The 15,585-nt window shown below is 44.1% G+C and overlaps 1 protein-coding gene across 2 annotated transcripts in view; it reads right to left on the bottom strand.

Annotated features, from left to right (window-relative positions):
- cdkal1 (CDK5 regulatory subunit associated protein 1-like 1) overlaps positions 1-15,585 on the bottom strand; it is a 240,396-nt gene that overhangs the window by 143,815 nt on the left and 80,996 nt on the right. For both annotated transcript variants that reach the window (XM_058389915.1, XM_058389925.1), the window contains 3 exons: positions 10,317-10,413; positions 6,792-6,840; positions 4,014-4,134 (listed from right to left, as the gene is read on the bottom strand). In XM_058389915.1, coding sequence (XP_058245898.1) covers positions 4,014-4,134; positions 6,792-6,840; positions 10,317-10,413 — 267 coding nt within the window. The remainder of the gene's footprint in view (positions 1-4,013; positions 4,135-6,791; positions 6,841-10,316; positions 10,414-15,585) is intronic.

The raw sequence follows: 15,585 nt of genomic DNA, 5'->3' as shown, positions 1-15,585 counted from the left end.
TAGTCTGAACTAGGAACTTTAAGCCATGAAGTGTACAGAGACGTAAAGAAGGGTTTCGTGTGTGAGTGTATGTATGTGTGTGCATGTGTGTGTATGTGTGAGTGTGTGTGTGCATGTGTGTGTATGTGTGAGTGTGTGTGTGCATGTGTGTGAGTGCATGTGTGTGTATGTGTGAGTGTGTGTGCATGTGTGTGTGTATGTGTGAGTGTGTGTGTGCATGTGTGTGTATGTGTGAGTGTGTGTGTGCATGTGTGTGAGTGCATGTGTGTGTATGTGTGAGTGTGTGTGCATGTGTGTGTGTATGTGTGAGTGTGTGTGTGCATGTGTGTGAGTGCATGTGTGTGTATGTGTGAGTGTGTGAGTGCATGTGTGTGTGTATGTGTGAGTGTGTGTGTGCATGTGTGTGAGTGCATGTGTGTGTATGTGTGAGTGTGTGTGCATGTGTGTGTGTATGTGTGAGTGTGTGTGTGCATGTGTGTGTATGTGTGAGTGTGTGTGCATGTGTGTGTGTATGTGTGAGTGTGTGTGTGCATGTGTGTGTATGTGTGAGTGTGTGTGTGCATGTGTGTGTATGTGTGAGTGTGTGTGTGCATGTGTGTGTATGTGTGAGTGTGTGTGTGCATGTGTGTGTATGTGTGAGTGTGTGTGTGCATGTGTGTGTATGTGTGAGTGTGTGTGTGCATGTGTGTGAGTGCATGTGTGTGTATGTGTGAGTGTGTGAGTGCATGTGTGTGTGTATGTGTGAGTGTGTGTGTGCATGTGTGTGTGTATGTGTGAGTGTGTGTGTGCATGTGTGTGAGTGCATGTGTGTGTATGTGTGAGTGTGTGAGTGCATGTGTGTGTGTATGTGTGAGTGTGTGTGTGCATGTGTGTGTATGTGTGAGTGTGTGTATGTGTGAGTGTGTGTGTGCATGTGTGTGTGTATGTGTGAGTGTGTGTGTGCATGTGTGTGAGTGCATGTGTGTGTATGTGTGAGTGTGTGAGTGCATGTGTGTGTGTATGTGTGAGTGTGTGTGTGCATGTGTGTGAGTGCGTGAGTGTGTGTGCATGTGTGTGTGTATGTGTGAGTGTGTGTGTGCATGTGTGTGTATGTGTGAGTGTGTGTGTGCATGTGTGTGTGTGTATGTGTGAGTGTGTGTGTGCATGTGTGTGTATGTGTGAGTGTGTGTGCGTGTGAGTGTGTGTGCGTGTGTGTATGTGTGAGTGTGTGTGTGCATGTGTGTGTATGTGTGAGTGTGTGTGCGAGTGTGTGTGTGTGCATGTATGTGTGTGCATGAGTGTGTGTGAGTGTGTGCGTGTGTGCATGTGTGTGTGTGCATGTGTGTGTGTATGTGTGAGTGTGTGTGTGCATGTGTGTGTATGTGTGAGTGTGTGTGCGAGTGTGTGTGTGTGCATGTGTGTGTGTGTATGTGTGAGTGTGTGTGCATGTGTGTGTATGTGTGTGTGTGCGTGTGAGTGTGTGTGCGTGTGTGTATGTGTGAGTGTGTGTGTGCATGTGTGTGTGTGCATGTGTGTGTGTGTGTATGTGTGAGTGTGTGTGTGCATGTGTGTGTATGTGTGAGTGTGTGTGTGCATGTGTGTGTGTGTGAGTGTGTGCATGTGTGTGTGTGCATGTGTGTGTGTGTATGTGTGAGTGCATGTGTGTGCATGTGTGTGTATGTGTGAGTGTGTGTGCGTGTGAGTGTGTGTGCGTGTGAGTGTGTGTGCGTGTGTGTATGTGTGAGTGTGTGTGTGCATGTGTGTGTATGTGTGAGTGTGTGTGCGAGTGTGTGTGTGTGCATGTATGTGTGCGAGTGTGTGTGTGTGCATGTATGTGTGTGCATGTATGTGTGTGCATGAGTGTGTGTGAGTGTGTGCGTGTGCATGTGTGTGTGCGTGTGTGCATGTGTGTGTGTGCATGGGTGAGTGTGTATGCATGTGTGTGCGCGAGTGTGTGTGTGCGTGTGTGCGCATGTGTGCGCGCATGTCTGTGCGCATGTGTGAGTGTGTGTGTGTGTGTGTGAGTGTGTGCGTGTGCATGTGTGTGTGCATGTCTGTGCGCATGTGTGTGTATGTGTGAGTGTGTGTGTGAGTGTGTGTGTGTTTGTGTGAGTGTGTGCATGTGTGTGTGCATGTGTGCATGAGTGTGTGTGTGTGAGAGTGTGTGTGAGTGTGCGCGCGTGTGCGCATGTGTGTGCATATATGTGTGAGTGTGTGTGTGTGTGTGCGTGTGTGTGTGTGCATGTGTGTGTGTGAGTGTGTGTGCGAGTGTGTGTGCGCGAGTATGTGTGTGCGAGTATGTGTGTGCGTGTGCATGTGTGTGTGTGAGTGTGTGTGCGAGTGTGTGTGCGAGTGTGTGTGCGAGTATGTGTGTGCGAGTATGTGTGTGCGTGTGCATGTGTGTGTGTGCGTGTGCATGTGTGTGTGTGAGTGTGTGCGTGTGCATGTGTGTGCGTGTGCGTGAGTGTGTGTGTGTGTGCATGTGTGTGCGTGTGCGTGAGTGTGTGTGTGTGCGTCCTGCTTTCCCTGCACTCAGTCTAACTCTGGATGAATTTCAGGTCTTTCAGATGGAGCTGCTATCATTAGCTTGTAGCAGGAGTGTGATGCTGACCGCGGTCATCCTGCTGGACGTTGTGTGTAGCCTGTAGTAAAGTTACCGCGGCATCTCTGTGACTCCGTTCCGTTGGAGGTGTGGTCACTAACGCCAGCCAAAAGCATTGCTTGTTATTCACTGTGAAGTCTCATGCTCAGGTCAGTGGTTTGTGCTCCAAGGGTTCTGTCTATCTCCAGTGCTTTATTTCATCTCATTTCACCTCTCAGGTCACATCTTGTCCAGGGTTTTACACACACCGCTGCCCACCAGATATGCCTCGCCTCGCCTCGCCTGCCTTGTTTACTGTCTTTTTTAATGTTTGCTCATATCGCCAAGTCCTCGTCCCTGGAGGTCTCTCCAGCTTTCAGAGAGAGTTCAGGGTTCAGACTCCAGACAAGGGCTTTTATTACTGGGAGCCTGCTGGGTGTGTGAGTGGGTGTGTGAGTGGCTGTGTGTGTGTGTGTGTTATACACACTCTGATAACAGCAAGTCTAAGTGTCTAAGTGTGAGGTGAGCATCAAGTGATTTTTCGATTGCGGTGTCTAATTTAGCATCACAGAGCCTCAAGAAGAAGCACCTACATGGACCTCCTGAGCAGAACCTAGCACTGGCTCTAACACCTGCTCTAACACCGGCTCTAAAACCGGCTCTAGCACCTACTCCTGCTCTGGTTCTTACTGTTCATTTGAGTCAAATTTCTTTTCCTTCACAATCCTTTCCACAAACATTATGTGGTGCAGAAGAATCGGTCCCGCTACACCACCCTGAGGGACACCTACAGTTAAAGTTTGGATGATTTCACTCACAACACCTTCATAAGAACCTTTCTGTAACATTCTAACACCAAAAGATCATCTCCAGACTGCTCTACTGAGAGACCTGCTCGGATTTTTGAGCTACGTCACCTAAGCGATGCACTCAGTGGTCATGGTCACTCTCAGTGTGGGGTCCTGGTGTACACCCCTGAGGAACACCTCAGACTAATGTCTGGATGATTTCACTCACAACAACTTTCACTCAAAAAGCAGAACACAGCAACCCAGCAAGTGAAGGCGGAGTTTATGCAAATGCAAGCCAGGGTTAGCTCCACCCATATTGCACAGAAGAGGGAATTCTGATCACCAATCATCATCAGTTTGTGACTGGGCGGGTGTGACCGGACGAGAGACACTCACCTGATCGGAGCTCCCGGAGGCTTTAACAGCAAATTCTTTCTCTCTTTTCCTTTTTTATTTAAGTGGCAATACACATAAGAAATCAATTCATCAATCCCCCTCACACACACACACACACACACAATCAAAGATGCATTAGGATTTAAATTACACTGCAGGGAATTCTGGGAAATGGCTGCTTTTGCAATTTAAACAAATCAAAGGCAAAAAAAAGAGAGGAAAGAAAGACAGAAAGGAAAAAAGAAAGATAGACACACTCAGCTCACCCTGTATTGATGGAAATGATTTCAATCAGCGGGTTCTTCCTAATCTTCGGCAAATCCAATCGAGCGCCACCAAGCCGCTTGCCATTATCTTTCTTTGGACCCAGCAGACGTACAGAGTGACCTTCACAACACACACACACACACACAGTTAGCATTGCACATAACCTTGGCATCACAAAACATCCCCGCTGAGCTGATCTACTGCACCGAATTCTCCTGATTCTCTGTTTTCACCGACAAAAAAAGCGCCGCTTCAGCATCGACCCTCACCTCCATCCAAACCCACGCCACCGGAGCCGAGCGGCATGAAGGAATTGTTCACGTTTTCAGACTTTTATTGTTGAACAGAGCTGCGCTGAACAGTAACGAAACCTTGAAGTGAAGTCGCTCTGAAAGCCGTGTGAGAACTTCCCAAGACCTGAAACTCACCTCTGCATCCAGAAGCTCCGATGAAGGACTTGATCTGGACACAGTCTGTGAAAGTGTGTGTGGACTGAAGGGTTCGGTCAGGACAGAGAGAAAGATGAAAGAGCAGAGGATGAGCTGAGAGGAAGAGCAGAGCCACAGAAAAGCATCTCATCTTTCACTGCTCAGAAACACACTGAGGAGGAACAGATTCAGAGTCAAATACGAACTCTTCAGAATTCTGCAAAGCCACAGCACCAGGATGAGGATCTCAGATAAAAAATAAATAACCCCAACACACACACCTCACATCACGTCTGATTCACTTTCAATTGTGAGTCGATTCAGAGTCGACTCAGACTCATTTGGAAGCAGACTGAGCCCACACCGCTCAGAAGAGTTTGGACCCAAGACCCACAGAGAGGAGGAGAACCCACCAGAGTTCCATTAATTCCAAAGGTGATCGCAAACCTAAAGGTTTAACAAATTAAACAGAATGTTCTGCAGTAATTTCAAAAGCAGCCGAAGAGAAAAGAGCATCTTTCAGACTGATGATGGTAATGGTAATCGGCCATTACGAATCTGAATCGGTGTTTGTTTGTCCACAGAGGAGTGTTCCAGTGAAGAGAACTGTTTTTGTGTTTATTTGTACTTTAAGAGACTGATAATGACTCAAAGCTCCACAGTGATTCATCTGGTCTGATCTTTTAATCATCAGACAGTTTAGGGTTAGACAGGTAAGTCCTGCTCTTATATCAATAAATATATAAACCCACAGGGCTGTGTAAACACACCGAGAGAGAGCGAGGGAATAAAACGACAAATCGAGCTCTCTGAGGTGATGCGACTTCTTCTCGCACCCGGGATATATATATATTTTTCTAATAAAGCGCCTGGCTAGATCAATCCGATAACAAGCGAGTCAGGAGTTCACGCTCGCATCCAATCGCTCGGCGTTTATGGTGAGGTGAATTTAATTAAGCCCTCTGCATTCAGACCTGCGCTCCGTGAACTAATAACACCTCCTAAATTATTCATCCAGCCCATCTACATGCAAATAGCAGCGTGTTCGAAAAACACACGCGTGTAAGGAGTCATTTTCCAATTCACTGGTTCTGTTAAAAGTCATGGATCCTCTGTGTGTGTGTGTGTTTAGAAGTGATGAACGAAAGAGAAGAAATGAAAAGGTCATGACTAAAAAAGGTATAGCTGCACTAAAACTACCCCATGAGCTTTCATATGAATTCAATCATGAAGCTAATTCACTAGCGGACACCTTTAGCCTGCTAATTAGCCTTTAGCAAAAAACGTCAAGCGGTCATGTGACAGGTATCCGCCGCACTCGGATAAACCCTGACAGAGGACTTAAATGAAATTATTATATTATGTTCGAGATTTGCAGTCTTTTATTTCATTTAAGTGAATCACTTTTTCAAGCGAATCATTATTCGGTTGACTCACCGACTGACGCCTGCATGAGCAAATAGCTGTAAGGGGGCGGGGCTTATTCATCCACAAAGCGCGTAAAATAAGCTGAGAAATTCAACTGAACCAGTACCCGTGAATAAATAAAGGAATCACTGAATGAGTCATATACCAAATGACTCACAAAATGAATGATACCAGAGTGAATCAATGATTCACGTTAGGATTTTTGGGGGGTTTAAAAACTAATAAACAAACAAACAGAGACCTTGTGTCTTTCCAGAAGACAGGACAAAAAAATGTAATTAAAAAAAATAAACAAACAAACAAAGAAATAAATAAATAATAAAAAAAGAAAAAAGTCATTTTTACACAAAAAGTCTGTGCAACACATCAAAATAAACAAATAAAGATTTGTGGTTTTTTGCTTCTTTTTGACATACAAACATACAAACTCTGACATACAAACATAAATTTGATTAATAAAATGATTATTGGCTATATTTAGCTAAATTAGTAGCTAAATGAACTAAATGAATCAGTAAATGTATCTCAATCTTTTAGCTGAATCGATTAAAATGAAAAAGACTCCCAGATTTCAACTCTCTCTACAAATAATGTAGAAATAATTGTGTTAAATTTTACATCATGGGTGATGCAGATGCCATTATCAGACTTGTAATGTGGGCGGAGCCTGAACACAGCGTTCCATTCTGATGGCTAGAACCACGCTAAAGATTGACCTCGCAGCGGACTCTGTAAAGGTTCTGTAAGATTTCCAAACATTAGGTTCCTGATGTGAGAAGACGTTCCTGGTGAAGGACATGTGAGGAACCCTGAGGCGTGTAGCCCGGGTTCCATCAGGAGATTAGCCTCACAGATCCTAACAGCCCTGATCAATCTGGGTGTAAATGTGAAGTGGTAGATGATCTGAGGGATAACACTTACCTTTCACCGCTTCATCCACCACCTCCACCACACGATCAATCTGCTGGACCTGGACACAGACGCAGCCCACAGATGGACAGACAGATACCGGAAAGAGATGAGGGGGAAAAAAAAAAGAGGAGAAGAGACAGAAGAGCACTTTTAGTCATTTTGTGTATTTTGGTTTGCTAGCAATCAAAAAGTTCATGCACAAGGAGCTTGTAACTAACCGTGTAAAATCTAGCACTAGCTACTTTAGGGTTGGTGTTGTCATGACAACATGATATTAATGTGTAAGAGTCACAGAGTTTGGGCTACATGTAAGCATTTTGAGTGAAATAACACTAGTCATCACTTGGGGGCGTGGCTTGTTTACTATTTTTAATAAATAGATTTTAATCCATCTGTAAATCTCTTCATCTGAAGACGTCATTAGATTGTTTAACTCTTAACACTTTTGCAACGAGGTTAATTCCCTTAGCTCATGCTAGCAGCACCGCAGCGTTAGCTCACCTTCCCATAACCGCTGGAGGAACTGAGCTACGCTAACGATGCTAACAATACACAAGTGCCAGAAGCTCACAAAACAGCAGCAATATAAACAATTTAAATAATTTAATAATACATTTATTTAAGCGCTATAAAAATTACAAATTCATTTTTTAAAATAAATAAATAAATAAATAACGCTATTACACATCAGCTTCTTCGAGTCTAATTGTCAAACATTATTTATTTATTTTTATTTTATTTATTTATTTATTTATAGCATAAAATCACAACATCCACATATATCTCTAAAACAAAAATAAATCACAGTGAGATTTTTTTTCCATAATTCAGTTTTTATAACGTCACAATTTCCTCAGCTGTAAATCAGGAAAAAATGCAGAGAGGGAAATAAATAAATAAAAATTAAATAAAATAAATAAATGAAGAGAGGAAAATAAATAAAAAAAATTTAAAATGCTGAGAGAAAAATAAATAAACAAACAAATAAATAAAAATAAGCATTTAAAAGCTGAGCTGCTCAGTGCAGACTTACAGTCTCACTGCTGCAGGTGTGTGTGTGTGTGTGTGTGTGTGTGTGTCAGACAGAGATCAGATCTCTCAGTGTATCAGACCTCCAGCTTCCTGAACACAGCAGATTCCCTCTGCAGTTCAGGAAGATAATTAAGTCTTCTTGGAATTGTGTTTTCTCCAGAGACTCGGGGGACATGACGTCACGCGGCGCTGATGTGAACGCTCACGTAAAGAATACAGCTCCCTGGGAAGTGTTTCATTCCTCTTATTACCACAGAGATCTGCACAGAGTTCAAGTTCATAAACGTTTACGCTCAGTTCCTGTTCTCAGGAAATTAAAACTCTGGAGAAATCCATCATGAAGTCATCAATAAATTTGCTCCAGGATCTGATCACATCACTTTTCTCTGTACTCAGATATCTGATCTATCCGTTCTTGCTGCTGTGGGATTTAGAGAACTCTCAGGGATCGGACTGATCTTTATTATTAAACTGTATAAAATCACAAAGTTTCAGCCCAGCTTTTAACAACATGGAGGAAAATCTCTCTCATATTCCTCGCTCTCTCGACGCGTTTCTGCGTAGCGACCGCCTCAGCGCACAAACCGACCCATTAGAGGAAACCGTGCCACAATTGCACTCCGTCTCCTACGGCTAAATAGCCAGGCACGCGGCCCCGTCATTCATCCAGTCGCTCTTTCTGACCCGCGGGGTAATTACTGCTGCTCACCGACAGCACGGGGCACCAGACTCCCGCCATTTACATGCATGACAAGTGAAGAAATCCATATCGAGAGGCCCGTAATTGCGGCTGGAGAGCGAGTCGGGAGCAGGAACCCTGCAGGACCTGGGGCACCGCTGCGAGCTCTGAACGCTCCAGCAGAGGGGCAATTTTTACAAGTGGATTCTGACCAGAAGAGCCGGTCGAAGTTTTGGGGAAAAGGGGGGAGAGGTTTCTGGAGATGTTTTTTCAGGAGAAAGACCTCGCTTGTTGTTCTCTTCACCAGGAGGCCTTTCAGGGATCTCGCACAAGCCAGGTGCTGCCCCTACCGCTGAGGAAGCAATGGGCTGAAAGACGAGTGCCTCGCACCTCCACCTCCACGCTGCCCCACAGATCGATGGCTCTTTTCACGTCTGTATTCACCGCCTCTTCTCCTTCAGTCGAGAGGAAAATAACAGAGCAGGTGGTATGGGACCTGCTGGGGCTGAAGAGGTTTTCAGGTCACCATCACCACCACTGGACGCCCCATGACAGAGGGATTTCAATTGCCCACTCGCCCCCCAACACCCAGAGAGACGGGGGCTATTACTGAGGTGAGAAAGCACAGGGACGAATGAGCTCACAAAGGGTGGAAGAAGTTCTTCTTTTCTTAATTTTCTCAAATAAAAAGTCGAAAATATCGAAAATAAAAACTTTTGGACATGAAAAGATAGAGTGGTCGATATCTCCGGAATATTCCCTCTGTTTCTCTGCTGAGGGACAAAAGTCCAGCAAGTCTGGGTTTAACACCAAGGACACGTGTGTGTTGAGGACAGAATAAGTCCATAAATATTGGCACCCTAACAGATCATCTTAAAACATCAGACTCATTAGAACTTTATTTACAAAATTAATAAACAATCTTCTCAATTGATCCCTAATCATGATGTCATTATGTTTATTAAAATGTTACCCATGCCCTGTTTCTCCCCGGAGGATCAGGAGATGGTTGCAGACGTGTAAAAATCCCTCAGGTTTATTAGACTGTGGGGAAAAATAAACAGAGGGCTGAGGATGAAGGGAACAAATGGCTGCTCTCGACCTTCTGACCTGCAATGGAGCTGAACATATACAGGGAGTCAATTGAGGGGAAAAATAACTGATAAGAAAGGATTGCGGTTTCTGGGAGAATTTGGAGCATAGGTCTGAGGAGAGAGGGTTTCATTATTTCACCTGTTTGAGGTGTTCAGAGCCGCTTTAACAAGACGGAATTCTAGAAGATTCCATCCTATTTAACCCGGAGCTGGAAGTAATTAAAGGGTTAGGGTCTTTCATTACTGAACTTTTCTGCCCGATAAACACAAACCCCACGCTAAACGCCACGGCATAAATAATGTAATTAAACGCAATAAACAGGGATTTCTGGGTAAATTGAGACACCCGGTGCTCAGAAGCTTGTTGTGTTTGTTTACACTGGGATCATATAACACACTGATTAGCTCTGTGACTGAGAGGGTCTCTAGGAAAGTTCCGGAATGTGTCGGACTCTGCGGACTACGACAAGCAGGAGGTTGATTTGCATAAGGTGATTTCTCCACGGTTCACAGGGTGTAAGCTCCAAGCTGAGGCTCTCCATCTGACACACAGGTGAGGGCGAGGACACAAAAACTGTGGCAGATTTCACTGAAAATAGGAAAGATTGAAATCATGGAACCTGAGCCACCCTTTATTAATCCGGTTCCTGAAACAGATTCAGGTTTTCTTCATACACTCCACATTTCTTCACAGAGAGAGATTAGATCATAAACACATCAGACTCTCACCCCGATGATGCTCAGGCCCTTGAGGTAATCCATCCTGGGCTGAGCCTGAGGAACACATCCTGCTACCACCACCTTCTTATTCTGCTCCTGAGCCTTCCTGATACACACACACAGAGAGAGAGAGAGAGAGAGAGAGAGAGAAAGGTCTTAGTGTTAGAGCAGGTGAACATGGTGCTTCGTTTAATAAAAACAAAACTCAAACTCCTTCTTCAGAACACGTGAGTGACGTCTGATTCGAGAAACACGTTTCAGAGAGAAGCAGAGGAGCAGTTCATGAATAGTGTTGGAGATGAGAGAGAGAGAGAGAGAGAGAGAGAGAGAGAGAGAGAGAGAGAGAAAGAGAGATGAAAACAGGGATGAGACGTTTGAGAAACTCTAGTCCATCTAAAGCTCTGTTCTCGAACAGCGATGTGTCTGAGCTCAGGGAGACGTGAGAGCAGAGAAGAAGAAGAAGAAGAAGAAGAAGAAGAAGAAGAAGAAGAAGGCTGCTTTAGGCTGAGAGTGGATAAAAGGCAAGGAACAGATACAGCATGTAGAATGTGTAATGCTTCACTGAGAAAGAGAGAGAGAGAGAGAGAGAGAGAGAGGCTGGAAAATAAAACAACTAAACATAGCTGAATAAGGTTAATATGGGTGGAGCTTAGCTTAAATTCAGTCAGCAAATCACAATCATTCTGTGACATCATCATCATCCAGTTATCATAACAGTTACCTAACATCACCTGCAATATCTAACCTATACTGATTATTTTTCTAATGAAGCTCCACCCCTTACTGTGCATTGAGCACAATTCATCACCACCTCCTCTTCTGACCAATCAGGATCCAGAGTTCAGCCTCAGGACCTGATACTGAAGGTTTACACTTACAGTCAGAATGAGTGAGAGTCTGTAACCATACACACACACACACACACACACACACACAGTAATCAGCAGTAATCTCAGCCGGCAGAGGAACCCTGCAGGAACTGAACCAGTTCCAAGCTAACTCCATCTGATCTCTCCAGACATGTCAGCACCCAGAGCGTGTGTGTGTGTGTGTGTCCCTGGATGCCCTGAGTGACGCTCCATCAGCAGCATGACGGATCTCAGACACATCGTAGAAGACTGGATCTTGACGGCAGGGAAGAGAGCAAGGAACCCGAGACTCTCAGCGTGATCTTCAGATGTGCTTCATTTCACATCCTGCTGAAAAACTCTGCACTGTCCTCACTACACATCAGAGGCTGTGAAAGGTGACAACATCCACACCAACCCTCATCAGCTCCTGTGTTGTGTCCAATGAGGTCGCAGTTTATTAGGAATGGAAAGAAGAAAGAATTTCATTTCATCTTCTTCAGTAAGTAAGAGTGAAGGTGGAGTCGGAGGTGCCTAAACAGGACACCAGTCCATCAGCATCCACACCCTGGCGGATGGAGCTGTGAGGTGAAAGATATTTGGTGAGGTGAAGCTGATCATCTGAGCAGGTGTAATGTACAGGTAGCTGTCCACCCTCACCCTCAACCAAGCTCCATGATCTTCTGGAGCTCTCTGAAACAGGATCTTCACAATTATGACTTGTGAAGTGGAACAGCTGGAGAAGACTTCAGCAGTGTGTGAGGTTTATTTCAGGATAAATTATTCAGAAAAGACAGAACTCTCAGTTCAGAGGCGACTCTCTCTTTCTCTCTCTGTCTCTCTCTTTCTCTCTCTGTCTCTCTCTCTTTTAAGCTGAGTAAATAATTCAAAACCAACTGCCTTTAAAATAGCCGAGTTTACACGGTTCCGCCTCTCGGGTACGGAGAGAACACGGCGCTTGTGAAAATATTAATGCGGCGTCTCTGTGTCCAACACGAATAAACACTAACCCTTCTCCAGCTGGAGAGAAGAACTCCTCCAGGACCTTCTCCGAAAAGCCAGAACATGCGAGAGAACGTGCGAGAGCGTGACACTTGCAGCGAGAGCTACAGCGAGAGTGTCGGCTGTAAAGCTTGAGTTCATGATCTGATAAAAGTGTCCAGAGGTCGTTCATGTTCACGGACACGCTGGCAAATTAGAGCAACAAGTTTATAGCCAAAGAAATACAATGTGGGCGGAGCTAAACTTCACACGACAAAAACGATGACCAGTGAGGCATCATGGTCAAACAATATCAGTGTTTTATTTCCAGTTCTAGTCCCTGCTCCGGCTCCGATCCTGATGAGGTGATGAAATCTATCAGAACAAAGAATTCCCTTCAGGGGGGTTAGTATCATTCGGAACATCTGCGAGATCCGGACGCTGTGTTTTTGAGTAGCTCTGCAAGCTATGAGGCAGGGCATGAAGACCGAGAGGAACTTAAAAACAAACACGGAGGCAGGAAGCAACGTAGCGTGACTGAAATGACGCAGGATTCCTAAAGTTTCAACAGCAAAGAAGAGAGATTAGCAGTGATGAGCATGATAAGCTAACTGCACAGTAAACACAGAGCTCCTCTGAGGAACAGCGCTGATAGCTGGAGGTGCCGAGATAATCATCTAAACCAGGCAGTGTTTAATGTAAACACAGCTCCAGAGAACAACAAGCAGATCACTAAACACACAACCTCAGGACTGACCGCAGAACCTCGCAGAGCCTGGGCTCTGAAACCTGCCAGGAGGAAAAGAGCCTCGTCTACACACTACACCAGAGGAGACACCAGAGTGACATCAATGTGGCATCAAAGTGACACCAGCGTGACATCGGAGTGACACCAGAGTGACATCACAGAGACATCAGTGTGGCATCAAAGTGACACCAGCGTGACATCGGAGTGACACCAGAGTGACATCACAGAGACATCAGTGTGGCATCAAAGTGACACCAGAATGACACCAGAGTGACATCAGTGTGGCATCAAAGTGACACCAGAGTGACATCACAGTGACATCAGTGTGGCATCAAAGTGACACCAGAGTGACATCACAGTGACATCAGTGTGGCATCAAAGTGACACCAGAGTGACATCAGAGTGACATCAGTGTGGCATCAAAGTGACACCAGAGTGACATCACAGTGACATCAGTGTGGCATCAAAGTGACACCAGAGTGACATCACAGTGACATCAGTGTGGCATCAAAGTGACACCAGAGTGACATCACAGTGACATCAGTGTGGCATCAAAGTGACACCAGAGTGACATCACAGTGACATCAGTATGGCATCAAAGTGACACCAGAGTGACATCACAGTGACATCAGTGTGGCATCAAAGTGACACCAGAGTGACATCACAGTGACATCAGTGTGGCATCAAAGTGACACCAGAGTGACATCACAGTGACATCAGTGTGGCATCAAAGTGACACCAGAGTGACACCAGCCAGAGAGTGAAGTGTAAACTAATTAAATTCTGAAGATCAGCTTGTGTTTACTAAGAGTTTATTCAAGAAAGAAAGAAAGAAAGAAAGAAAGAATATAAAAAATGAAAGAAATTGAAGTTTGCAACAAAGAAGGAAAAGTAAGAAAAAAATGTAAAAAAAAAAAAAGAAAAAGAAAAAGAAAGAAACTAGAAAAATAAGGACAGTAAGCAAAAAGAGAAAAAAATGAAAGAAATTGAAGTTTGAAGAAAGAAAGAAAATAAAGGGGTAAAAAAAGAAAGCAAAAAATAAACCAAAAAGAAAAGGCAAAAATAAATACATTTAAAAATAAAATAAAAAGTGTGAAAAAAGGGAGAGAAAACAGTTAAAAAGACTGTAAATAAGAAAAAAAATCAAAAAGAAAATAAATAAAAAGTAAAGAAAGAAAGAAAAGATAAATGGGGAAAGAAATGAAAGAAATAAAAAATGAAAGTTGATTAAAACGGTGGAGTGGTTCGAGCCGGACACAGAAACCCAGCTGAGACATGAATTTACTCTCATTAGAAATGACGACTCCTTCCTTAGGCTTTTATTTTTGGGGAATTAAGAGGAATAACACACTTGTGGTGGATTATTTTCCTCAAACATCACAACACACGCTGTTTTATGCTGTAGATCCGCTTCGGCTCATAAACACCGTGTGATTCAGCTCATTTACATAAACACACCTCCAGCTGATTCCTGCTTTATTCTCTAAAGGAATAATAATAATAATAAGATCAGGAACGACCTTGTGGGCGTGAAGCAGACGCTCTTCAGACGAGCGACTAGACGCCGCGTCCCGCTCCGTGGCCAGCTGAAGAGCTTTAAGGCTGACACGTGCGACATAAAAACATGCAGAAGTGCAATAAAGTTTTAGCGTCTTCATGCGCCGCTGCTTTTAAACGCGTCCGCAAATTGTATAAGGAGCTCGTAAAGGCAATGTCACTTTGTCAATGTCAGAGTGAAGAGTGCGAGAAACAGACCTGACTTCCAAACATATAAAGAATAAAAAAATCAAGTCTCCTCAATTCAATACAATTCACCTGAATCTAGATACAAATCAATCGATTCCTGAAATACGACTCACCTGAGTCACCATAAACATGGCTTATCTGATTCAGTACATTCACGTTATTTACTAAAACAACTGATTCATTCAATTCATCACAGACCTGACTCACCTGACTCACAAAAACACAACGGATCATCTGAGGTGATTCATTTAGGTCACCCGAATCGAGATAAGAATGAACTGATTCCTGTGATATGACTCATCTGATTCACGGAGAGAACATGGTTCATCTGTTCAATCTGAGTGATTAGTTTGATTCCTTCAAAGCCATGATTCATCAGAGTCGTCAGAGACATGATTCACCTGAATGATCACCCCAAAAAATGGTTCTTATTATTTATTAGAAACAAAGCTCAAGAGTCAGAATTCATCTAAATTCAGCTAAATTCAGATCAAATGATTCCTGAGTTGACTCACCTGATTTGTTCATATGATTCAATATAAGAACTGATTCAACTGATTCATCAAAGACTTGATTCCTCTGAATCATCTCCAAGAGCAGAAAGTCAAGATGTGAGCAACAGATACAAAACGAAATCTTAGAGCTAAGGGGGAAATGTTCCAGTCTTCATACTGGTGATCTACATAGAGAGAGCCCTGGTTCCAGAACAGTGCAGTGGTGTGATTTACAAACTGTAGAGAACCTGGAGAGAGGACAGGAAGCAGGACACAACAAACTTCTCCTCATAGAGTTAACCAGTGTGAGTGTGCAGTGTCCTGGCCTTCAGTGTGCAGTGTCAGGCATGCAGCAGCACGACTCAGTGTGTGTGTGTGTGTGTGTAGGTGTGTGTAGGTGTGTGTGAGAGAACAGCTTGCACCCTGCTACGCGTTACTGCCCGTCCCAACAGCCTTTTATC

This window comes from Hemibagrus wyckioides, linkage group LG01 (assembly GCF_019097595.1).
Source record: "Hemibagrus wyckioides isolate EC202008001 linkage group LG01, SWU_Hwy_1.0, whole genome shotgun sequence".
In the NCBI taxonomy this organism is placed as follows: Eukaryota; Metazoa; Chordata; class Actinopteri; order Siluriformes; family Bagridae; genus Hemibagrus; species Hemibagrus wyckioides.
Note: the sequence above shows the minus strand (reverse complement) of the source record. Positions and strands in the feature narration are given on the sequence as shown.